Here is a 24,969-nt window from a genome sequence, read left to right on the forward strand (position 1 = left end):
GTGTATGACAAAGGAGAGGTGGCAAGGGGCTTGCCAACAGCCTTCAGCCATAATGCCACAGAAATACATCCGAGTAAACGGAAGCTGTGGGCAAGAACACGGTGACTGATTACTGAAGTCTGCCACAGACACGGCAAAGGGGATGTGGCGAGCATGCCAGGTGTTTGCCATCCCAACTGACCACAGGGAGGTGCTATGCCTGGGCCCAAAGTGAATGACAGTAATAAACCAACACATTTCAATGACACTTGACAAAGTATGTGTATTTCCATATCTCATGTAGACCTCAGAACAAGCCCATGGGGGAGACCCTATTATCCATATTCTCCAGGATGGTATGTCAAGGCTCAGTGAGGTGAACCAACCTGCAGCAGCTTAGACATACAACAGGTAACTGGAGAAAACCCAGACCTAGCTCTGCCAACCCATGGGGATGGTCCTGCAGGTAAAGGGCACAGGCCATGCCACTCACACAGACCAGGGCCACCCACTGTGCTACCCCACCCTGGGTCGTGACACTGGTCAGCCCAGAACCCCCAGACACCACTCCCACCCACCTGCTGCGCTCTCACAGTGGAAGAGGCTGCCTGCTCCCTCCAGAAGCCCACATTGGCATAGCCATTTCATAGTCTGGGTCAGCTCCTCAGCCATGATTGGATCACATGACGCAGTGAGAGACCCAAGGACACAGCCGAGGTGGTCCCAGAGCCCCTGCACCCCACTTCCCAACCCAGAACTATACTTACAGGTTCTTGAGGTCGGTGGCGCCCCGAAAAGCCTTCCTGGGGATGGACTGGATGGCGTTCTCACTCAGGTCCCTGGTGGGGCAAAGCCGGAGGAAAACACAACTCAGAAAGGGGATCCCGCCTGAGTGCCAGGCTGGCGTGGGACACTCGAGAGGAGGGATAGGCGGAGGTTATCGTGCCAGCCTGGGCCCCCTGCAATGCCGCCTGCCATAGGCTGGCAGCTGGCTGGGTTAGTGTTTGCTGATGGGATGAAGAAATAAATGAGTGGTACTGGTGTGGAGTGGGGGCACTGGGTCCTGGCCACCTACTCTTCTTGGGGTAAAGGGGTTCCTACGGGGCCCAGGCAGCGGTGCTCACCCAGAGTCTGGGGGTTAGGGAACATTGGGGGGGACTGGTGGACAAATTCCCCACTCTTTCCTGGCATGGGGTAGAGTAGCTGCTGTTCCAGGGGGACTTCATTGCTCCCCCTGCCCCCACCTCCCAATTCACATCCTGTCTTCAGGGAGAGGGCACTATAGGGTGTCCACAAGCATCAGGCCACCTTCCAGGTGCTTCCTCAACTGTCCTGAGAGGACTGGCCCTGCCCATGCCCCACCTTTCCACTTTTCTCAGCTGCCTCCCTGGCAGCCACACACAACCCTCCCCTGGCTCCACTCTCAGGCTGCCACAGCCCCTCCTGCTAACCTCATGGGGCAAGAATAACAATAATTCTTCAGGCCCGGCGGCGTGGCCTAGCGGCTAAAGTCCTCGCCTTGAACGCCCCGGGATCCCATATGGGCGCCGGTTCTAATCCTGGCAGCTCCACTTCCCATCCAGCTCCCTGCTTGCGGCCTGGGAAAGTAGTCGAGGATGGCCCAATGCATTGGGACCCTGCACCCGCGTGGGAGACCTGGAAGAGGTTCCAGGTTCCCAGCTTCGGATCGGCGCGCACAGGCCGTTGCGGCTCACTTGGGGAGTGAAATATCGGACGGAAGATCTTCCTCTCTGTCTCTCCTCTCTGTATATCTGACTTTGTAATAAAATAAATAAATCTTTAAAAAAAGAATAACAATAATTATAATTTACAAAGATAGAAAAAGAGGCCCAGAGCAGTTAAGGGATTCCTTTTAGGTGCCCAACCTGCAGGTGCCAGGGGCTCCAGAACTTGATCAGGCCCTGTGCATTGGCTGGCAGCAGGCCCGGGGGCCAAGGCAGGAGCCCAGGTGCCCAGGCCCAGCACACTGGCTGGCAGCTGGCCTGGGGGGCCAAGGCAGGAGTCCAGGTGCCCAGGTCCAGTGTGTCGGCTGGCCTGGGGGCTCAGGCGACCAAGTCAGGAGCCTAGGTACTCAGCAGCTGCCCTGAGACTGGGCAGGGTAGAAACCTGTGCCACCCACCCCAGAGCCTGGCTCAGACATGCTGTCCAGCCCAGACCGACTGGCCTGGCCTGGGAGCCCTGCACCCCATTGGGCCCCAGAGTGGCCCTTAGGCTTCCTCCTCAGTACCATGTGCCCTGGGCCAAGGAGATGACCCACTGCGGGTCATCACCCACAGTGGGTAGCATCACCAGGTGAGCCAACACCACACCAACTGCCTCCTGACACACTGCAGTGGCTGGAATGTCTGTGTGGTCTGGGGACCCCCAAACTCGTAGTGTGATATGCCACCATCAAGGCTGAGGGTGGAGGCCTTACAAAGGGGCTCTGGGGCACCTGATTTTTGCTCCCTGACTCCACATGATGATGCAGGGTGACCCATTGGTGGCTCCCAGCACATGTCCCTGCTGTCGTGGGACAGCCATCCCAATGGAATGGACCCACCCACACCCAGCAAGGTGCCCAGCCCCTCAGGGCATCTGGGATTTCCAGTGTACAGGTGGGGCAAGCACTGCCGTTTTCTCTGGGAGACACACACAGGGAGGGAGGGGAACAGGTGCGCCATTAGCAGGGAAAAGATTAGTGTGGGGAAAGTTGGTATCCCAGTGGCAGGCAGGGGGCCCACACAAGCATGGGGGATGTGCAGAGGGCCTGGCGTGAGCCAAGCCAGCAGTGTGGCCCTCAGCCACGTCCCCCAGGAGCTCTGGGCCGGCATTCACATCCATTATTCCATTTCATCCTCACCGCAGCCCCGCAAGGAAGGCTTTTTCCTTGCTGTTGATTGGTTTATCGATTGAGACCCAGCCTTGTTACAGAAAGGCTTTGAGGTGGCTTACGGGGATCCAGACAGCAGAGGAGCAGATGTGAAAATGGGGCAAAAGAGAAGGAAAATCAATGGTGGCCTAGGAAGCAGGCATCATGTGACTCATGCACCTGCCAGCATGCAAAAGGCCAGTCAACAGTTTACATAGTGCAAAAGGTTGCAGAAGTCTATGGGAAGAATGAAATTAAAATGCAAATTTATAGGGGTTGACGTTGTGGCATATAGTACTAAGGCACTGCCTGTGGCACCCATATCTCAGATGAACACTGGTTCTTGTCCTTGCTGCTCCACTTCCGACCCAGCTCCCCACTAATGGCAGGAAGGTGGCCTAAGTGCTTAGGTCCTTGATCCCACATGGGAGACCTGGATGAAGCTCCTGGTTCCCAGTTTCAGTTTGGCCCAGTCCTCTGAAGAATGAACCAGCATTTTGAGGATCTCTGTCCCTCATTCTCTCTTCTGACCCTCCCTATCTCTGTAGCTGCCTTTCAAACAAGTAAATCTTTTTTAAAAAGGTCTTTTCACCAAAATAAACTTATCTTTTCATTCCATTTTCCATGCACATTCAAGGTTCCCTTGCATTTGTGTGAATTTAAAAGCATCTGTGCCTCTGGGGTTCAGCTGTTTTGGCACTCCGATGAGACGAGAGCTATCCCAGGAGTCTCCATAAAAAACTGAATGTGGCCTAATCAATAAAGTCAGGTCCATATAATTAATGGAGCTTGAGTGTCTGTTTCTTACAATAGCATCGCATCCCAGCACAAGTCAGGAAAAGCAGTTCACCCAGGAGCAAAGGAGGGGAGGGTGAGGAGGGCAGACAGCAGGGGGCAGGGCACAAGGCAGCACCAGAGGATAGCAGGTGGCAGGTGGCCAGGACAGGATGGGACAGCCCTGAGGGCTGGGATCTAACACCTCCCAGGGAGCACTGCACCCTGATGGGGAATGAAGCTACCCCAGCAGGCAGATGAGATGCAAGCACCACCTCTTAAACACCCGACGAAGAGGATCCCATGCCAGGGATGGGATCCCATGCCAGTCCAAGGCTGGAAGCAGAGCCCACTGTTGACCCCAGGAGAGACCAGCACTTCAGCCAGAAAACAGAAGTCTCAGGAAAATACGGTCTGCTGGGGAGGGGTGGAAGGAGGGGACGCTGGGCCTGGGGGTGACGATGCCAGCTAAGACCCCTGCATGCTCTATCAGGCTGCCTGGATTGGCTCCCACTCCAGGTGGTGTGCAGAGTCCCAGCTCCCTACTAATGTAGACCCTGCCACCCACACCAGGCTGGCATCGAGTTCCCCAGTCCTGGCTTTACCCCAATGCAGTCCTGGCTGTTGTGGGAAGCTGGGAGACAGCACCAGTGATAGAAGGTGTTCTCTCTCTCTTTCTCTCTCTCTCTCTCTGTCTCTCACTCTCTCTCTCCAGCAGCAAAGGGAGCAGGGAAGGGGCCACACTGCAGCAAGTAAGTGAAGATGCGCCTGTCCTCACCAGCCAGGGCCCCCGTGCAGCTCTCATCCCAGGCTCCCTATTTGTTAGAGGGGCACACAAACGCCTACCACCTGGGGGTCTGAAGACGACAATGCAGACAAGCTTCTAAACTCTGCTATGCTCGGAAGGCTGCCTTTGTCCTGCGGTGAACATGCAGCTCAATTCCTTTCCCACAGGTTCTGAGGGTTGTTTCCATGTTTCCCACCAGGGGATGCCAGAACGCTTCCTTGGATGTGCCTGTCTAACACACTGGAAACCCAAACAAAGCCATTCTCAAATTTTGGCCCCAATTGACTTCCTCCCTGGCCCATGCTTCTGTCATCTTTCCCAAATGCCTTGGAACCAAGCTTCACACCTCCACCTGCATCTGGTGTTCTCCCCACTGCTCCCCTAGTGACTGCCACTCACCTTGTAGATCTTGGGGTGCAGGCCACCATTCTGCCTCCACCAAGCTGCACCTTCTGGCCCAGCCAGTCTACAATTACCCAGAAACCTAGGTATCAGGCAGCACTGGATCTGGATAACTTGCACCTTTCCCTCCCACATCCAGGGCTGAAGACTCAATGAGATGAGGGCTGGATGGGGGACAGCAGAGTGCACAAGCTTGGTTGAATCAACCATGCCTCATTCTCACCTATGTCCTTCCAGAATATCAATCCTCAGGTGCTTCAGCAGGGCTGCTGGCAGCCATGGCAAGCAACTGTGTGCAACCCCCAAGGCACGCAAGCCACTGGGGCTGACACTGTGGCTCAACAGGCTAATCGTCCACCTCCAAGCATCAGCATCTCATACACCAGCTTATGTCCCAGCTGCTCCACTTCCAAACCAGCTCCCTTCTTGTAGCTTGGGAAAGCAGTGGAAGACAACCCAAGTCTTTAGGTTCCTGCACCCTTTTGGAAGTCCTAGAAAAATCTCCTAGCTTTGGATTGGCTCAGCTCTAGCCATTGTGGCCATTTGGGGAGTGAAATAGCAGAAGGAAGATCTTTCTCTGTAAAATCTGCCTTTCCAATAAAAAAAAAAAAATCTTTTAAAAGGAAAGAAAAAAGCAAGCCACCCTCCTAGGACCTCTAGGGCCAGAATCAGGCAGGGGTCCCCTCACTTCGCCTGTACCCCCTCACACAGGATGCTTCCACAGGGCCTGGCAGCATCCTGGCGATGCCACAGACTACCACCCCGGCTTGCTCCCAGACATGGGCTTCATCCCCACTCCTGGGCGTTCCTTCTCCTCCACATTCTAACAACACCACCTTGGCCAAGGCTGGGCAAGCCAAGGTCAAGACCCCATGTTCTCACTGCTAATCCTCCTTCACGCTCTAATCTGATTGGTCTCTGCCAGCAGGCTGGCCTCTAAGGGGATTAGTGGAGGAGTTGGGGGGTAGGGGCAGCTGGGAGTACGCTGGGCCCCAGTCAAGCCCAGGCTCCCACTGCAGGCCTGCTTGCTTGATGCCAGCTCGGTCTCAGCCATTGTACCACAGAGCACGAAGCCTGTAAGAAGCGCTCAAGCCACGCAGACCCTGGGCAGCCCCGCCTAGCCCCTCCGCCCCGTGAAGCCCACCAGACCTTTCCAGGCTTGCTCACTAAAACCCAGGGACTCAAGGTACAGGTGGGGTGCCCAGATGTGGGTTAAACTACCACTTGCAACACCTATAATCCCTATCACCAGCGCTGAATCAAGTCCTAACTGCTCCACTTCCAATAAAGCTCCCTGTGAGGGCATCTGAGGGACAGCAGGTGATGGTTCCAGTGCTTGGGCCTCTGCCACCCACTGCCAAGAGTGCCTGGATGTTCTGGTCTGTGCCCCCAAGATAGGAGTTGACACTTCTGCCTTTGTTGATCTGGCTTCAGCCTGGCCCTGCCTAGAACCAGTCAATGGAAAATCTCTCTAATTTCTCTTCTCTTTCCTCTCACTCTCTCTCTCTCACTCAGACCCTGGAGCAAAGCTGACCTCGCTCCAACTAAGTGGCCAGCCTTGCACGTGGGACGAAGGAACATATAGCTCAGACCAGCAGTACCCCTGTCAAGGGTGAGGGAGTGGCGGGCAGAGCCAACAACTATGCTTATGCCTTTATAATGGGTTTCATGGGGCCCTGCAGGGAGACAGAGAGAGGGCTGGAGGGGCAGGGCACCTGGGGAGGCTGGTGCTGTGTGACCTTGGGAACCAGCCGCAATGGGTCCTAGTACCGGCCATGATCCTGACCTACTGGATACACTGAGCAGGTGGGGCCACGTACAGCAACCTGGTGATGCCACACTGCAGCCACTTGTGAGCTGTTCTGCAACAGATAACCCAGCGAGCACCAGGCACCTACACCTGCAGCGTATCCCCCCTTGAGACTTGGTCATGCTGACTGCCTGTGCCCCACACATGCAGTCAGACTCTGAATGTATGCAGGCCACCCCTGTGCATGGTAGGCTTGGGAAGGGCCCGGCCAGCCTCTCAAAGTAAAAGCACAGGTGCCAGCTCCTACTGTTTTGGGGAACAGAGTTGGAGTGGGAGGACTGGTACACAAACCACGTGGTACATGAGCAGTGGGGAGGGTGCCAACATAGGGCCTTTGCCACTGTTACTGGGAACAGAGGAGGCACTAGCGGGGGCTGTGGGCACCCCAGTGACATCAGTTCATAGAAGACTGGCACACAATGCGTGGCAACAGACTGCAATGGCGGAACTTCAGACTGTCACTGTCCATTGCTGGGAATCATGTAAAGACTGCCGGCCCCTCTCCCATCCTACCTCTCCCCTCCCCCACTGAAGCGTCTGTAAGATTTGTGATTTCAAGGCACACACGGTCTGGCAGGCTCAAGGTTGCTTCCAATGTTCAGCCCCCAGCACAGTCCCCAAGGAGCTTCTGAAGGCCACAGGCCAGCAGAGGGCGCTGCAGGGTGGGATCTCTGCCGCCATTGCTTTCACCTGAGTTTCCAGAATGCCCAGTGTGTGCCAGGCACAGTGGACCACACAGACCTCCTCCCTCCCCAGGCCAGCTGGAGCCCTGTGTGGCCCTGCCAGAGAAACCTCAACAAAAAGAGACTACGTGGCTCATGTAGTGCTGCCTCTACTGGGGTTTTGACCATGCGGCTGCTTCCCATGACAGAGGCCTCAGAGAAGAACAGCCTGCAGAGCAGCCCTGCCGTGAATGCTCGTGCACGGGGTGTGGCTCGGAACTGGTTCGGCTGGTCACAGTTTTACAGGAAGCAGGATCCACAGTGGCTTTTCCTTCTACCAACAGTGGGGACATGGTGAGCTAAGGTCCCAGTCCCCATGGCAAGAGCATGTACTGGGCCACAAGGATGCGGGGAGGCCAGAAACACAGGTCTTCCTCTCATGAATGCCAAGGAAAGCTTCCACTCTCTCGAGCTCCAGGCCCTGGCCTTTGGGGACAGAGGAGTCCATACATATTTGAAAGTCCTGGGGAAGATAAGGACATTGGCCATCACAGACCTTGGGGTCCTCAATCCAGACATGCATGCTGGGCACAGAGGAAGGGAGTGCCAGCCAAGATTGACCAAGCTGAAGAGGAAAGATGGTGAGGGTGGCAGCTAGGCCATACCCCACCATTGCCTGCCAAGGGCAACTCCCCTCAGCTGTCTGAGTGTGGCTGAGGGGAGGGGTTGTACAGATGACAGCACTGCTCATGAAAAGGCACAGATGCAGGTGGAGCCAACTACTGCAGGTGAAGTCAGCTCAAGGTAGCCTTGGGGGGCAGGCCTGGGTGACTGCAAGATGATACTGCGGGTTGCTGGGTGCCCACCATGTTTGGCTATTGACCTGGAGCTTGAGACACGGGTCAGTCTGATGAAAAGGACAGGGGTGGATGGACATCCTTCTCTGTATTTCATCCAATGTGACAGGGGAGACTTGGAGAGACTCTGCTTCCATTCCGGGGGTTGTGTGGGCAACCAACAAATGCCAGCATCTTCCTCCCCACACCTCTCTCCCACTGCATGTGGAGGCTGGGAATTTCCGCCTTGACCAAGGCCAGGGTGGACCTGCTGGAGGAGGGAGGCCCAGCCTTGCTGGCGCTGAGGCCAAGCAGGAGGCCTCCTGCCAGTCTCTGCAAAGAGGCAGCCACAGTAGGGGAAGCAGACCCCTCCTCAGTCTCCACCCACCTAGGATGCTGGGTGCCCCCTCCCAAGTCACTTCCCCAAGCTACACTGAATTTTTCAGAAGATGTATCTGCTAAATGTCTTTGTTTCCTTTAAGGATTTGACTTGAGTTTGACCATTTTCCATTTGTCAGCACAACAGCATTGTAAGAATGGTGAATGTCGCCCAGTCCCAGCTCTGGATACACCAATAACAGGCTGAGATGAACAGAACTGCTCTTTAAAATGCCAGGAGGAAGATGAATTGTGGACCAGTCAACTTGCGTCAGCTAGTTAAGAGAAGTCAGTTTGATAAACTGCCATTTGACAAATTGGCCATTCAGTGAATTGACTTTTGGCAAATTGGCTCCTAGCAAAACGACGTTTGGAAAAGTAGCCTGGTTCCGACTCAGCAACACTTGCCACGGGCAATTACACACACACTTGCAGCCTGGGCTCCTGGCCTGCAACCAGAGCCAGGGGACGCCTTTCTGCAGAGGCGTCCAGCACAGTGCTCTCAGCCAGACAGGCTTATGTTCTAGAATGTTCTGCAGAATCCATATGCTCTCAGCTAAGCCATCTGGACTTGGAGTTCTTTCTGACAAAGACCTAGGTGGGCTTGGAGGTAGGGCAGGATTTAATATGGTTTGAAAGGAAGGAAACCCAAGCGAACAGCCACAGAGTGGGGTGAACAGAACCCAGGCTGTGCAGGCGGGAAGGGGGTCCATGACCCCACTCCAGGTACATGACCGAGGGGCTGTAGCTGCAAGGGAGCAGCTGGGAGTCCTGGCTGATGTCTTTGCTGAAGGCCCAGGGTTGGCAGGAGCAGCCCTGCAAGCGGGGAAGTATCGTGGAGTCCCTGAGAGCAAGTCCCTTCCTCTTTCCCTGCTCCCCTGAAGGCCATGTCCCCTGAAGGGCAGATATAGGTCCCATTTCTGTTACCCAAGGCCATGCCTCATTGTCCACCTCTGCCACCACCACCATGCCCTGCAGAACATCCCAGATCTTGAACATATCTCACAAGGAAAGGGCAGCATGAAGGACAACAGTGGCATGAGGTTGGCCTAGCCAGCACAACCACCAAGCACATCAGACCCCTGGAGGCCCACCTCTGACGACCCACCTCCCAGGCAGAACCCCTCTGTCAGGCAGGTTTTGCGCCACCTCCCAGGATCTGTCCGTGGTCCTGAAGTCCTTGACTGAACCGGGTTAAATCAGCACCTTGGATTGCAGCCATCTGTGACCTTACCAGCCCAGCAAAACACCAGAGTTTATCAGTCAGATCACACAGGGAGTCAGACTCACCCCATCCACTCTAAGGATGAGGGGAGCATGTGGCCAGCCCCATGGCACATCACTAAGCAATGTCTAGGCAAGCGGGAAAGCCAGCACCTGCCCTCTCCTCCAGAAGCCAGTGCAGATCCGAGCATCCAGAGGTGCTGAGAAGGGGTCTGGGCATGACCAAAATTCTTGCACCAAAGCTGGCTCATGTTAATCATAATGATTATCACCAATGCTTGTGTGATGCACATTTGTTACTGATGGTAGTGGTGACAGCTACACATACAGAGCATTTATTATGTGCCTGGCACTGCTGCATGCTTTATGCCCTATCCACACCATCTCACTGAATCCTTACAACTGCCTTCTGAGATAAACCCTCTGCCTGCTGGGATGTTGACCAGGACAGCGGGCACGAGGACACACTAACTTATCATGTCTTTCACTCCATTTGCTGTGGATCTAAAACCATTTTAACAGCTGAAGTCTGAGGCAGGTGCTTGGACCAGTGGCTAAGACACCAGTTAAGATGCCTGTCTCCCACATCCAAGTGCCTGTCTCCCATCCCTGGCTCCGGCTTCTGACTTTAACTTCCTGCTAATGCATGCCCTGGGAGGCAACAGGTGGCAGGTCATGGAGTGGGGTCCCTGCCATCCATGTGGGAGACCTGAATTAGATTCCTTCACTTAACTGATCTCAAGCTGCGATAGGCATTTGGGGGAGTGAACAAGTGTATGGATAACCAATTTCTCTCTCTCTAACCAATTAATCCATGAGATCTATTTTTAAACAGTCTCTCACTGTGCCCATTTCCAAGACCTTGTGACCAAAGCACCTGACTTCCCCAACTCATCTGGCTGCCTAGCCCCACAGGAGCCTATTTTGCTGCACTAGCTCAGCACACTGGAAATATCCGAGTGATGGGAAGGTGGGTGGGGAGGGGGGCTCCCAAAGCACACACATGTCAGCAGTGACTTCTGACAGGTGAACCCAGAGGGAGGAGGAACCCTAAGAAGCAGAGTGGGGAATGAACATTCATAATGTTGACATGGAGGCTTCAAAGAAAGGTTAGACAGTGTTCAGGACCCAGGGCTCATGTAATTGTAGACTCTGGTATTTAGACATAGTCTCATTAAAAGATAGCGTACGGCTCCCACGTCTCCCTGGAGTGGCACGCTGGGGGATATGCACTGTCTAGGGACTTCCCACCACCCTGGATTTCTCAAGGGCTGTCACTCCTTCCAAATCCCTCTGGTCTAAAAGTCATAAAGCAGGCTCTTGGTCGAGGCCGAGGGACTTCAGTCACGCAGACATGCCTGCATCCCCTGGGCCTGCGAGAATGAAGGGAATCATGGAGTAGGGGAGCCACCTGGAGGCTTCTCACAGTCTCATGTTTCCTCTGGGTCTCACCCAAGAGCCCTGGCAGCCTGAGCTGCCATGTGGTCCCCACAGGGGCTACCCAGACTGCCTGAGATGGGGCTGGGGAATCAGGCAGAAGGATGGGCTGTGACCCCTGGTGGACACCATGCAGGGCTCAGGAACTTCAGCTTCACATCCAAGCAGCCCAAGTGCCAGGCCTCTGGAAGGGCTAAAAATACTCGTAATGGTGCTCGTCCTCTCTGTCACCTGGCCGGGGGCCCTGCTGTGGGCTGCACTCGCCCTCTGGGTTGCCTGGGCTCCCTCATCAACACCAGTACTGTTTGCAGACTGGGAGAGAATCTGTGATGGCCTTGAGGTCCCTGACTTTCCACAGCTGTAAAATGGGGACAGATGGGTTGGCTCTCTTGGGTGCAGCCTGAGAACTGGCTTCATGGATTGGAATTTCAAGGCCCCAAGATGATAGCTAATACTATTGCCCTTTTTATACAATGGGGGTCTTTCAAAGGCCAGTGCAGAGGGTGCTGTGAACAGCCCATTTGTGCATTTCACAAACATCAAATAAGTAAACTTGAATATGGGTTCCCTTTTCCACTAACCTTTTGATGTACCCAGTGCCTCCATGTGGGTGTGAATGAGGCTGTAGATTTAAAAAAAGAAAAATTTGACCAGATGTTTGATCACATGTTCTCCAAAAACATGCTAAGTTTTCATCATGGTACCCCTGCTTGCTCTTTCCAGTACTTTTCATAGTTTTGTGTATTTCAATCAGTCCATGATAAGAGAAATTATTCAGTTACTGTTAATCTCTTTAAGCTCCTCAATTAAACTGTGAGTCCCAGGAGGGTAGGAGTGAGGTCTGTTTGCTTCCTATCTTTCCCCAGCACAGCAAAAGCTATCAGAGGTGAGACTCAATCAATATTTGATGATTATGTTCAGCCACTCAAAAGGTCAAAACCAGCATGTGAGAAAGGGACTGTGACATTTAGACGATAAATAGAACAGCACTCCTATTCATCCTCGGCTTGCAAGATGACAGGTGACAGAGCTGAGGAGCTGGACACTAACATACACACGCACATACATACACAAACACACACACACAGCCACACACACATATACAGTAACACAAACACACATACATACACAAACACATACATACAGCCACACAGACATAAACACAAACACACACATATACACACACAGACACACACATATACAGTGACAAAGATGCACATACGTACACAAACACACACATACAATAAGTAAATACTAGGGAAAAAAGAAATAATTAACTCCTATGATGCAAACCACTGAAAAAAAACAAACACACACACAGCCACACACACATATACAGTGACACAAACACACACAGACAAACACACACAGCCACATAGACACAAACACATACACACATATACACACACAGTCACACACATGCACATACACATGACACACACAGAAACCACCCTGACGTCAAGAAGGCTAATGCCAGGAGTAAGGCTAAAACGGAAACTTTAAGGCCAAAGAACCCCTCTGGCTCTGGGCTGAAGATGCCGCCTGAATGCTTGCAGCCCACATGCGAGTACCTAGGTGTGAGTCCTGGCTCGGCTCCTCATCCCAGCTTCCTGCCACTGTGCACCAGGAGAAGCAGCCCACAGGGGAAACCAAACTGTGTTCTGCGTTCCTCCTCTCTTCAGGGTAAACCAGTGAATAGGAGATCCCCTCCACCTTTCTCTCTTGGTTTGCTTATCTGTGTGTATACATGTCCACCTTGCTCTTTCAAATAAAAATAAATAATTAATATTTTAAAAACTCAAAGCCCAAGAAGGGTCAGGCCCCCACTATGGAAGCCCTAACCTATGAGCAGAACTGGCAGACACTCAAGTGTTGCGAGAAAGCCAGGCCCAGGTGCCAGTCCTTAGCCACAAAACTCAGGGTTGGAGCAGAAAAGGGAAGGTTCTTGCTACGGTCACAGCTGCAGCTGGCAGAGCAGCCAAGCTTCTCCAAATGCCCGATCATATCCTGTTGGAGCTGGCTCCTTGGGCTGCTGAGCCAGCAAGGACCTCAGGAGTGGTGGGCATCCTGGTCAAGGAAGGGGTGGCTTGTTGTTTGTAGCTGGGCCCGTTTCTCTCCACCAAGGTCCTCTACACAGAACACAGAACACTCCAGAAATGTGTCACTGCCAGTGCTACAGACATTGGTACCAGAGACTTGAAAACCCCCAGCATCCCCCTGGGCACCCCATCTCAGGAGCGTGAGCCCCTCAGTATGAAGGCAGTGAAACAGCAGACTGCAATGCAGCAAAACTGTCAGGCAGCCAAGCAAAGCTCGGGGTTGCCTGAGATCCAGCTTCGCTCCCACCAGTGGAATGGAACCTCATGAGTGGGCATTCTACATTTCTTACCCAGAAGCTAATAAAGTAACGGATGCAAAAAGAAAACAAACATGTTCCCCACTGCATACCCCCTAGAACAGCTGAAACCTGGAGCACCGAGTGCAGAAGGCATTGGCGCGGCTGCCTGGGACACACCTCGCCTGTCGCTTCACTTGGGAGATGGTTAGCACCCTTGCCCCACCGTACACAGCAGCAGGCATCTTGGCCATCATTCCCGGGAGCCAAGCACTTCTGTCCACACCAACACCAGCACAAGGGGATTCGTAGCAGGGTTCTTTACAAGTGTGATACCCCATAACTGGGGAAGAGATACATTTTTAATGGTGGTGATGCAGGCAACCAACTGTGATGAATACAAAAGGGACTGAGCCATCAGGCCCTGAGAGGATGCACATGAAACTCAAAAATTCACATCAAGAAGTGAAAGAAGTTGAACAGTGCCCAAGGTATGGTGTTTTTAAAAAGGCGAAACTGTGGCATTAGAGAAAATGGAAGGGAAGGAGGGCTGCCTAGACTCCAGGGAGGAAAATACAAGAGGACACGATGAGGCATCCATGTCACAGCCCACAGAAGCTACAACGGCCAGAGAGCAGCCACGGTGAGCCACAGTGCCTTGGTGACGGTGATGAGTACATGCAGGTTCTCTGATGCTACACAGACATCTCCTTGGCTGGGAGACTGACTGTGGGGGTAGCTGTGCACACGTGCCAGCAGGCCATGAGTAAGCAATCTTGCACCACCCACTCCATTTTAAGCTAAAATAAAACTGCTCAAAAACTTCAAGTCTAGGAGTTGACATTGTGGCACATTAGTTTAAGCCAGTGCTAGCATGCCACCATCCCATATTGGAGGGTTAGGTGGTGTCGCAGCTGCCCCACTTACAATCCAGCTCCGTGCTACTGTACCTAGAAGGCAGCAGAGGATGGCCCAACGGCATGGGCCCCTACCAGCCATGTGGGAGACCAGGCTCCTGGCTCTGACCTGGCCCAGCCCTGGCTCTTACAGCCATGCAGGGGTGAATCAGTGGATGGAAGATCTGTCTCCCTCTGTCTTGCCTCTCTGTTTGATGCTCTGCCTTTCAAATAAACAAACAAATCTTTTTTTAAAAATAAGAATTAAAGTGGGGAGGGATCGTACCAGAGAGAGACAGGAGGTCCTTGCCTATCTTTTCCCCAACATACACACACACATGCATACATGCATGTCCATGCACACACATGCTCATACAGATGCTATTCCTGTTCTTCAAAAGGTGATAACCATCTTTGACCCCAGGCCTTTGTGACAGAGTTGGGGCCACAGGCTGACCAACCAGCCCCCCACCCCTTGCCTGCCTTACCATCCTCTGAGCTCTCGCTTGTAGTCAGCCAAGAGACATGGCCGTACCTGTCACATTGCATGTCTGCATGTCTTCTTGCCTCCTGCTGACACGGTGAGAGCCCAGACCCCTCCCTGCCCCCTGAAGAGTGTGCACTAACAGGAGTGGACAGGCGACTCCTGGGTCACATCTGCAGGACACAGCCACTGCCAGGAAGAATATGGGCCCGCAGAGGCGCCGCTCTGCTCTCCCCCACACACTCCCTGGGGCTGACCCAGGGCTTAAACAAGCATCTGGCCATGGGAAGCCACAACCATGGATCTGAGCCTGCCTGGAACTGGCTTCATGGCCAGCACATGCTCTGACTCAGGCTCCCCAGATCCTTGCATGAGGACACGTGTCAGGGGGCCCAGCCAGTACCTCCTCCAGGCTTTCTACTTCCTGGGAATGACGAAGGCTCAGCAGCCTGCAAGAGTAGCTCATAGTAGGCAATGAAAGACTGCTGGCCCTGACCGTACGGCAGGTCCTGACTCAGCCGGATTCATCTCCAGCCACATCTGCTCAAGCTGAGAAGGCGAATGAAACCCCGCAGGCAGACAGGGCTTTCCTGGCCTTGCCTGCAGCCAGGGCTGCACCTTCCTGTACAGCCAGGGCTCCACCTGCATGCTCACCTGGGCAGCCCATGCCCAACTTCCAGGCCATTTTTGTTAGGAGGGAGCAAAGGAAAAGGGGTGTGAGAGAAGCAGTCAGGAGCAGGGGCTTGGGTCGAGGCCACGGGCAGCAGGCTCAGGAGGTAATGAGGTCCTGTGGAAGGTGGGAAGGGCTGCCCCTGCCTGCACCTGACCCTGCCAGGCACCCTTGGGCCAGGCTCTAGGGGAGGAACTGCAGCCACAGGGGAGCAGTCACCAGCGCCCAAGTGTGCAGCCACTGTGTGGCAAAGCATGAGGACCAGGGAACAGAGATGGGGATGATCCAGAGCCAAGAGACTTCTAAAGAGAAATTGGCAACACAGGCGTGAGGAGGAAAAGCTATAGGAAAGAGGCAGAGACAGACAAAAAGACACAGGGAGAGGGTGAGTGCTGGGGCTTGGGGTTGAGGCAGGGAACCCAGGACTCTGGGTTTTGGGCGGCTATGAGAGGCAAGAGGCAGCCAGACAGGCACGGCAGCCGGCTAGCCAAGGTGCAAATGAAAGGAAGGCAGCGGGGAAGTCAGGCACTGGGCTCCACTCCCTAGGCCTCTCCCTGGGCTGGCCAGACAGGCCCGGATAATTTGCCCATGGCCAGAGGTGTCAGACTCTGATGATGAGTGTGAAGCCCTCAGGGCTGCGTTCCATCCTGTGTGCCTAATCCTGGCGAGGTGGGAATGGGGTTCTGTCACCTCAGAGCCAGGCCTCTGTGTGTGCAAGGGAGGGGGCATCCGTGCTCACTCACTCATGGCTAGGAAGGACAGCTTCAAGCCGGCAACGACCAGCTACAGTTTCAGCATGGGGCCACCTGTCTACCCTTCTCCCCTATACACCACAAACCCAACAGATGCTCTACCTGGGTGAGCAGAGCAGAAAATCTAAAGCCACACTACCTTGGTTTGAATCTCAGCTCAGCTTCTAACCAGCTAGGCCTCACTGTGTCCCACTGTAAAATGGGAGTGTTAGTGATACCTGACCATTGTGAGGATTATGGGTAAAGCTGTTAGACCTGTCCTGACTGGTTGAAGAGGTAGCTGTGTACCCCCTCATTACTGCTTCCTTGACATGCTGGACAAGGTGGGAGGGGGCACACTTTGAGAGGCAGCAGGTGATAGCTCAAGTCTTAGGGTCCCTATCATGCACACAGGAGACCAGAATGGAGCTCCATTCTTTGAGACCTTGCCTTGGTCTCAGCCCCAGCTGCTGCAGGTACTAGGGGAGCAAACCAGACAGTAGAAGATCTCTATGCATCTGTCTCTGCTTCCTTGCCTCTCACATGAATAAAATCATTTATTTTTTAAGAATCTGGCATTTTCCAGAGATCTGGCTCCTGGGAATTGACTGGTGGATGGGGGTGTTGGGTAGGCAGTGACAACTCTAGAATGCACATTTTGAGAGGAGGGAAGGGTTCCGAGACCGCCGCCAGATGAGAAGGGATGCCAAGCGGGCAGGAAGCACAGCAGTTGCCGCCTGTGGGGCATCCTGGTGCTGTAACCATGGCTGCTAACCAAGCGGGCTAACAGCCAAGGCCATCAGCAGAGCCCATGCCTGCCCACCGAGCTGGCCCCTGGAAGGAACCCTAGTGCCCCCCAACCCCAGCCCCTCTGCCTGCTTCCCAGACAGCAGCCTCCACCATCATGTCTTGGGGTGAGAGAAGGATGCACTGACCTGTCCAAGACAGCCCTGTGGTTTATGTCTTGTCGCCTGTCCCCTTGACTCAGACACTGTCCCTGGCCGAGGCTGGCACTGTCCAGGCAAAGCGCGGGGTGACTCTGTTGTGTTTTCTCCACTGCACAAGACCCGTGGCTGCATTAGAAGGCCAAGCTCAAGCCCGGGAAGCCACCTCCTCTTCCTCTTCCTCCTTGTCCCTCCCCTTCTCCCAGGGACTGCTGCACAGCCATCTGAGCCATCATGCCTGCATCAACTGCGTGGCTCCAAAAGTGGCTGAATCCTCAGCTCCCATGGCCATCCTAGCCTTATTAAGTGATGGTCACAGGAGGCCAAAGGGACCCCCAACCAAAAAAGCAACAGATTTCCATCCTAAAAAAATTGGCATGCTGCCAACTTGTGGCACTTGAGTTGAATGGTATTCATGAAGATGGTCAGCAGGTGGAGCAGGTGCCAGCACCAGCAATTGCCTGGGTGGATAAACACCGAGCCTGGGGAAGTCAGAGCCTGGTAAGAATCCGCAATGCATCCATCCAGGACTCGACAGATGGGGACTCGAGGATCTTCAAATTTTACTATAATTAACAGCCACTACAGTCACTACATTGGTTCATTTTTTTTTCTGGGATAGGAGCAAGGGAGGAAGTGATTATGATTTATGGAATGCTTTAAAATAAATAAATACAAATGAGCACATCTCAATAGATAAATGATCCCAAATGTAATTCCCTACCCAGGACCGAAAAAGAAGGACAGCGGGTAGTGAAATCGCATGCACGTCTCTCCAGGCAGAGTCTGCTGCCACCGCACCCCCTGTCCTGCTGTGCTGGCTGCCCAACCACTGTCTCCAGGGAAGCTAACGAACAAGTGCGCCCTGGATGAAGATGGGGGTGGCCCGGGAGTGTCTTTCCAAGAAGACCTGGAGCTGGCTTGCCAGCAGCCCTTGTTTCCCAGGGGCCTGAGTCCGACCACGCTTGCTGAGCCTGCTCCTGGGTGGCCCACCATGCAGGTGGCCCACATGGGGAAGACACTGGGTGGGACACTGATTTGGAGCACTTGTTTCCCACCTTAGCTGCCTGATTTTGGTCGATCAGCTCTGCCCCAGGGCCCTGCCTCGCTTGTCTCCACAGAGAAACCTTCCACACTGGCAGGTGCACACAAACCCAGGGAGGGGGAGGTTCTTAGGCAAGGGACAGAGGGTCCACATCACCTGACAAGCAGTGGGCATTGCCCTAGGGCTCAGAGCTCTGGATAGCAAAGAACCCTTGGACAGGGTGAAGCCAGCAGCTGCCCTCTCCCACCTCTATCCTTGCAGGCTGAACAGTGGCCATGGCCAGAGCACAGAACCCACGCCTGCTTTTGCTTTACCAAAGGCAATTTGAGATATCACTTTAAAAAAAAATCACAGCAGAGCTGCAGGAAGGGAGGCAGCCCCTCCCCCGCGCCCGTCTGGTTGAGCTTCCCACTCCCCACTCCCCTCCACTCACTCTCACTGGTGCCCGCTGCCCTCCTCCGTGCTTCAGCAGTGATTGAAGCCGCATCCCGCTGACACTCACACTCCCTCATCATTACCGCTGCTGAGCTTCTGCAGCCCAGCTCAGACCTCTGTGAGCGGCAGGGGCGGAAAGGAGCTGTCACTGCGGCGCGCCCACCTGCCTGCCCTCACGTGCCCACATGCCCTGATGACCCCAGGCAGATAGTGAGGGAGCCAGTAGGGATCTCACTCACACTCTCTCTCCCCAGAACCAGGGAAGGTGGTGTGATTGAGAAATACGTAGGTGTGACAAGATGCATAGACACAGAAAAATCAAATTCCACGCAGGTGGGTGTTGAAAGAGAGTCATGAACAGGAATTACCTCCTACTCCTCATGTGGTTCAGAAAAAAGCTTGGCTCCCAATGTCCCCCATGGATGGAGAGAAGCAGGGCCTGGTTCCCAAGGCCGCCTCTCCAGGGCTGTTGCCCACAGGGGTCCTTGGCATGGCACCCACAGGCCACTCACCTGATGGGCTGGGGAGGAGGAGTCTGGTGAGGATCCCTTTGATGCCTTGCACAGCCATGCACTGTCCACACCCTGTGGGCAGCCTCTGGGTCCTGTCTCCAGCACTTCGTCTAGACAGAGGCAATGGGCTGTGCTGAGGGTGTTACCACCACCTCGAGGGAGTCAGGGTGCCCAGTTGCTGGTTCACTTCGCTGGTTTTTCATCATACCATTAGCTACCAACTGTCTGGCAAGAGCAGCAACCTTGAGGCTGGTGCTGTGGCTTAGTGGACAAAACTGGCACCTGCAAGCATTCCATATGGGTTCCAATGCCAGTCCTGGCTGTTCCAATTACAATCCAACTCTTTGCTGGTGGCCTAGGAAGCAATAGAGGATGGCCCCAGTGCTTGGGCTCCTATATCCACATGGGGAACCTGAATGCAGCTCCTGGCTTCAGCCTGGCCCAGCCCTGGTTGCTGTGGCCATTTGGGGAATGAACCAAGAGATAGATAGCACTCTCTCTCTCTCCTCTTCTAACTTTCACCTAAATAAATAAATCCTTAAAAGAAGAAGAAGAAGAAGAAGAAGAAGAAGAAGAAGAAGAAGAAGAAGCAGCAGCAGCAGCAGCAGCAGCAGCAGCAGCAGCAGCAGCCTGGAACCCAGACAGTGTGTGCTGAGAAAAATCTGCGCCTTGCACCTGGACTGGCTATGGGACAGGGGCCTTGGACGTCACATGAGGAGAGTACACTTGGGCTGACAGCCACGGGGCCTGGAGGGTTTTGGAAAGGAAAGTGAGCAAGCAGATGGGAGTTAGGTCACGGAATGGCAACTCCTGGTCCATGGAAGGATAGCTGGAGTGGGCGGAGGAGGGTACAGGGTCCCCGGGGGATGGGCTTTAATACCAGCTGTCTGTCCCTTGCCATGGCCTCATCTGGGATGCAGTAGCAAGAGGTCTGTGTGTCTGTCTATGACTGCTATGGTCAGCCTGGCCTTCTTTCTCCCACATGTGGACCAGGAACATGGGACCAGGCATTTCCAGCCTTTGCTATCCCTTTGCTTTTTCAAGCAAATCCAGCTTGATGGCCCGGGAGCTGAGAGAGGCAGTCCCAGAAGGAGGCAGAAGCTCCAGCAATGTCTTGCCTGGGGGAGACATCAGCCTGGTGGGGCCCTGCACGTGCAACTGCTGTGAAATGGAATTCCTGCAGGAAAATCGGCTGAGCAGGCAGCCCGGGGCACAATAGTCACGGTTCTGCCGGAACTGACAGCTAATTAGCAAGCTCCACTTGAACCGCACATGTAGGAACGCTTTAATAATTAAATGTCTGCTCTGAGTTGAAAGTCCTCTGACAATATGTACTTAGTGTGGCCAGACAACCAATTCTATCTCTCCTATCGCCTTCATAGACACATCTCTCTCAGTGACACTAAGTGATGTGGTGTCACACGGTTGGCATCAGCAGGGTGCCAGCACCTGGGCACCCTTCCCCCTGGGTCTAGGACCCATGCAGGACAGAGACCCTGACTCAGAAACACGCCCCACATGAATGACTGAACTGGGATGACAGCATGGGCAGGGGCAGGTGAGGGGAGGTACCCGAGTGGGGCTGCACAGTTGACAGGGCAATAGCAGACATCATGAATCATTCCTTCACATATTCATTCATTCAATAAAATAACCAAAGCAGCAAGGGTAGCGGCCTATTTTTCGGCATGCCGGGCCCTGGCAATGCCAGGCTATCAGTGATGGAATCTGCTCCCTGCAGCCTGGCAGACTCCTGCGGCCGACCGGCCCTCCCCACTACCAGAGGGCATGGCTTGGGCTTCCAATAACTACCAGTACAAATGGCCTGGGGGCTGTGCTTGGCCTGTTGTGGAGGAAACAGGGACTGGGAGTGAGCAGAGGAGAGGAACTGCTGGCCTGCTTATGGGGTGTCTGGAGCCAGGCATGGCAGCACAGGGGGTTAAGGTGCCTCACTCTGTATCAGAGGGTGGGTTCAGGTGCCAGTTGCCTATGCTTCTGATGCAACTTCCTGCTAATGTGCTTGGAGACAGGAGCTGGTGAACCAGGTGCTTGGGTTCTTGCCGCTCTCATGGTAGAACTTGATGGAATTCCTGGACCAGCCGTACTGTTGTGGCCATTAGGGCAGTGAACCAGCAAATGGAAGGTTCTCTCTTGTTTTGTCTCCCCCCAACCCACGGTTGCTTTTCATATAAATGAAACTTTCTTTTTCTTTTTCTTTTTCTTTTAGAAATGGGTCTCTCTTGGAGCCAATGTTGCGGCATAGTGGATTGAATTGCTGCTTGTGAAGTTCACACCCCACATCGAGTGCTGGTTTGAGCCTCAGCTGCTCCAGTTCCAACCCAGCTCCCTACTCATGGGCCAGAAGAGAGCAGTGTAGGCTGGCCCAGGTGCTCTGCCTTCTGGCAGGCAGGACAAGAACCTGGAGAGGGCAGGCAAGTTGTCTGGAGCCGCCCGGTCAGCTGGGGGCTGGTCCTCTCAGGCCTATTGGCCATATTGCTGCATTCGGATCCTGCCCTCCTGAAAAGCTGGCACCTCATGCCCTCAGACAGCAGTCTAGGCTGACCCTAAACAGCCAAAGCAGTGTTCCTGTGCTAAGCAGCGGCAGCCCCACTTTGGCTTGAGGATGAGTTGGTATTTCTGGGTGCTGAGTCACAACTTGACCCATGAGTCCCAGCAATAAAAGATGTCTCACATGCCCTGACTGACAGTCCCTGAGGACACAGGTGCATATGACATCAGCAAGAGGAGAACCACAGCACCGGGGCTGCCCAGACACCTGTAAGGCTCTGGAGCCTGCTGCACGTCTGTCCAGGTCTCCAGTGCGCAGTTCCACCTCTCCTGGGGGCCCCGGGATGTGAGGAACCAGCTCTGGCCTGGACCCTGGTGGGCACTCAGTGTTGCAACAGTCATGACTGACCCTGGGGACAGGATGGGGCTGGGAGTGGAGATGCCTATTTCTCCAAATACTGAGAGGGCAGACCTGGACCAGTAGAGCAGGCCTGCAGTGCCCAGGGCAGCAGATTGTGCTTTGGACATGGAAGTCGTGAGGCGCAGCAGCCAAGCAGAAAAGGACTGTGCCTCTGGCTGCCTGAGACCGCCTTGGACGCCACAGGCCCTCCGATGGTGAGGGTCCCGCAAGGGCAGCAGGAGCCTGATCAGGGGCCTACGGAAGGGGCTGCAGCTCTGAGCACAGGGGCACAGCAGGGGTTCAGGTCTTCTGTCCTTCCTCTCTGCATCTGAAAGGTGAGACCATCAGCCACCTCCAGACCCCAACAGCGCAGAGCAGCCAGGTATGCAGGTCCAAGCCTCGCCTGAAGCCTCCAGAAGGTTTTTTTCTAACACTTTCATTATACTTCAGAGACAGAGTTCTTCCACCTGCTGGTTCTAAGCAACTCCCAACGCATGCTCCCCTGCTTGCCACACTGCATAGCTGTTGCCTTAGTAACCATGGCCCCTCGGCGATGCTCCCCCACACTCTGGTTTTTCCAACCTATCACATTCCTTTTCGGCACATCGGAACAGAACGCGATATGATTGCCAAGCCAAGTCAGACAGCGATTTCTCAGCTGAGTGCAACATCCCTGATGGATGAAGTCTCTGGCAATGAAGCTCCTCCTGACAACAGCGAGGCCAGGAGATCTTCACGTTACCCCAGACAGCATCCATCACATGGTGGAGAGGGTACCACATGGTGTGGCACAGAGTTGGTGCCCCCACCCGAATCCTTGACCATCCACTTAGTTTCCTTGACTGCAAGATGAATATGACAAGGGCACAGTCTAAGGAGCAGCAGAGGTGACAGGTTTTTGCTCCACAGTATCTGCTGGGTGCCAAGGTACTGCACTCCCCGGCAGGGAACAGTGAGAAACACAGTCCTGGGGCCAGCGGGTTAAGCCGCTGCTGGAGATGCTGGCATCCCCCATTGGAGTACTGGTTGAAATCCTGGCTACTCAGCCTGTGATCCAACTCCTTGCTAACACCCCTGGGAAACGGCAGCAGGTAGCTCACATGCATGGGGCTCCGCCACCCTTGGGTGAGACCATAATGGTCCCCTGCTCCCAGCTGTGGCCTGACCAGATCTGGCTATTGTGGCCATTTGGGGGTGAGCCAGGAGTTGGAAGATATTTCTCTCTCTCTCCCTAATTTGTTACACAAAAACTCAAAGGCTCTGTTTTTTTTTTTTTTTCTTAAAGGAAAAAAAAACTAAAATGGGGGTGGGCAGGAGAACCAAGAGCCCTGGGAGGCAGCGTGGGGGTAGTGGTGACCTTGTCTAGGGCGGTTGGGGAGGCCTCTGAGTGGGCACTGGAGGGAGGGAAGGAGCAAGTCCCACGGGACTCTGAGGAAAAGAATATTCCAGGAAACAGCCTGGGCAAAGGGACTGAGGCAAAGTGTGCTTGGTGTGCAAGGTGTCCACAAAGTGTCCAGGGCAGCTGGGGTGGGAGCTGGGGAGAGAAGCCAAGGGGGAGGGCAGGGGCAGGGCGGGGCGGGGAGAAGCTGCAGAGGGTTCTAGGCAGAACAGAGACACACACAGCATCAGCCCCCCGCACTTTGTGCTTCTTAACTCGCACTAGTGCCATCCATCACTCCGAGATCTCCATCTGGGAATTCTGCACACGTACGACCATGCAGCCCACTCCAGAGCCCGCAGCAACTCCTCCACCTCAGCCTGCCTGCCAAGATAAGCCAGAGCCCTCAGTCCTGAAGCCAGGCCATCACAGTCCCCCCTGCCCACATGCCCACTTATTCCTCTCCTCCGCTTTCCCTGTGAGCACCACAGTGCCCCCTCCAGGCCCCACCCGCCGCCACAACCACTGCAGCTGCCTCCTCTGGGAGACGCTGTCCTCTGTGCTTAACACTTACGGGGTCTCATCCTCATGTCTGTTACCACCCATGACACAGTGACCTGCTGAGCTCACCTGCAGGGCCCGACCAAGGAGCTTAATCAGCTGTTGGTCAATTCAGCTGGGGATTGGCACGATGGCTCAGCTGGCTAATCCTTCACCTGGCAGTGCCAGGATTTCATATGGTTCATGTCCCATCTGCTCCACTTCCCATCTAGCTCCCTGCTTGTGGCCTGGGAAAACAGAGAATGGCCCAAGTCCTTAGGACCCTGCACCTACATGAGAGACCTGGAAGAAGCTCCTGGCTTTGGAACAGCTTAGCTCTGCTGTTGCGGCCATTTGGGTAGTAAACCAGCAGAGGGAAGATATTTCTCTCTGTCTCTCCTACTCTCTGTAAGTCTGCCTTTCCAATAAAAATAAGTAAACCTTTGAAAATTTATTTAAAAGAACTTCAGCTGGAACACACAAGGCAAAATCCAAGTCTGGCTACACCCATAACTTGAGAAAGACTGGGGCAGCATGCCATCAGACTGCTGAGGGCTTGGGGACCAGGACCACAAGGACTGGGAAAGAGGGAAGGGGCAATCCTGGCAATGCCACTTCTCCAGTAAGTCCAGCAGCTGCTGTCTCCCAGCCTCCCACCAAGCCCACAGGCCGTGCCCTCCCTGACCACAGATGCAGTTATATGGCAAGATCCAAAGTGGCCAGGGGAAGGATGCTGCCTCTGCTCAGCCTGGCACACACACATAGGCCCAGCAGGGCTGTCTGGCCACTCTTGGGCCCTTGCAATTGGAGATGGGTCACTGTCCACCCCGACAGGATCCCCAGGAGCAGTGACAAGCAGCTAAAAAGAGCCCCAGGCCACCTGCACATGGCGACAGAACTTGGCTCCCATGTGGCTTCCCAACCTGTAGA

At 54.3% G+C, this 24,969-nt stretch overlaps 2 protein-coding genes across 2 annotated transcripts in view; both read right to left on the minus strand.

The window, feature by feature from the left end:
- Nucleotides 1-24,969, minus strand: part of SLIT1 (slit guidance ligand 1) — a 92,619-nt gene that overhangs the window by 45,091 nt on the left and 22,559 nt on the right. The window contains exon 2 of the mRNA XM_058671087.1: nt 747-818. The gene's annotated coding sequence lies outside the window, so the exon portion shown is untranslated. The remainder of the gene's footprint in view (nt 1-746; nt 819-24,969) is intronic.
- Nucleotides 1-24,969, minus strand: part of LOC131481627 (slit homolog 1 protein-like) — an 89,839-nt gene that overhangs the window by 518 nt on the left and 64,352 nt on the right. The window contains exon 5 of the mRNA XM_058671088.1: nt 747-818. Coding sequence (XP_058527071.1) covers nt 747-818 — 72 coding nt within the window. The remainder of the gene's footprint in view (nt 1-746; nt 819-24,969) is intronic.

This window comes from Ochotona princeps, chromosome 13 (assembly GCF_030435755.1).
Source record: "Ochotona princeps isolate mOchPri1 chromosome 13, mOchPri1.hap1, whole genome shotgun sequence".
Classification (NCBI taxonomy): Eukaryota; Metazoa; Chordata; class Mammalia; order Lagomorpha; family Ochotonidae; genus Ochotona; species Ochotona princeps.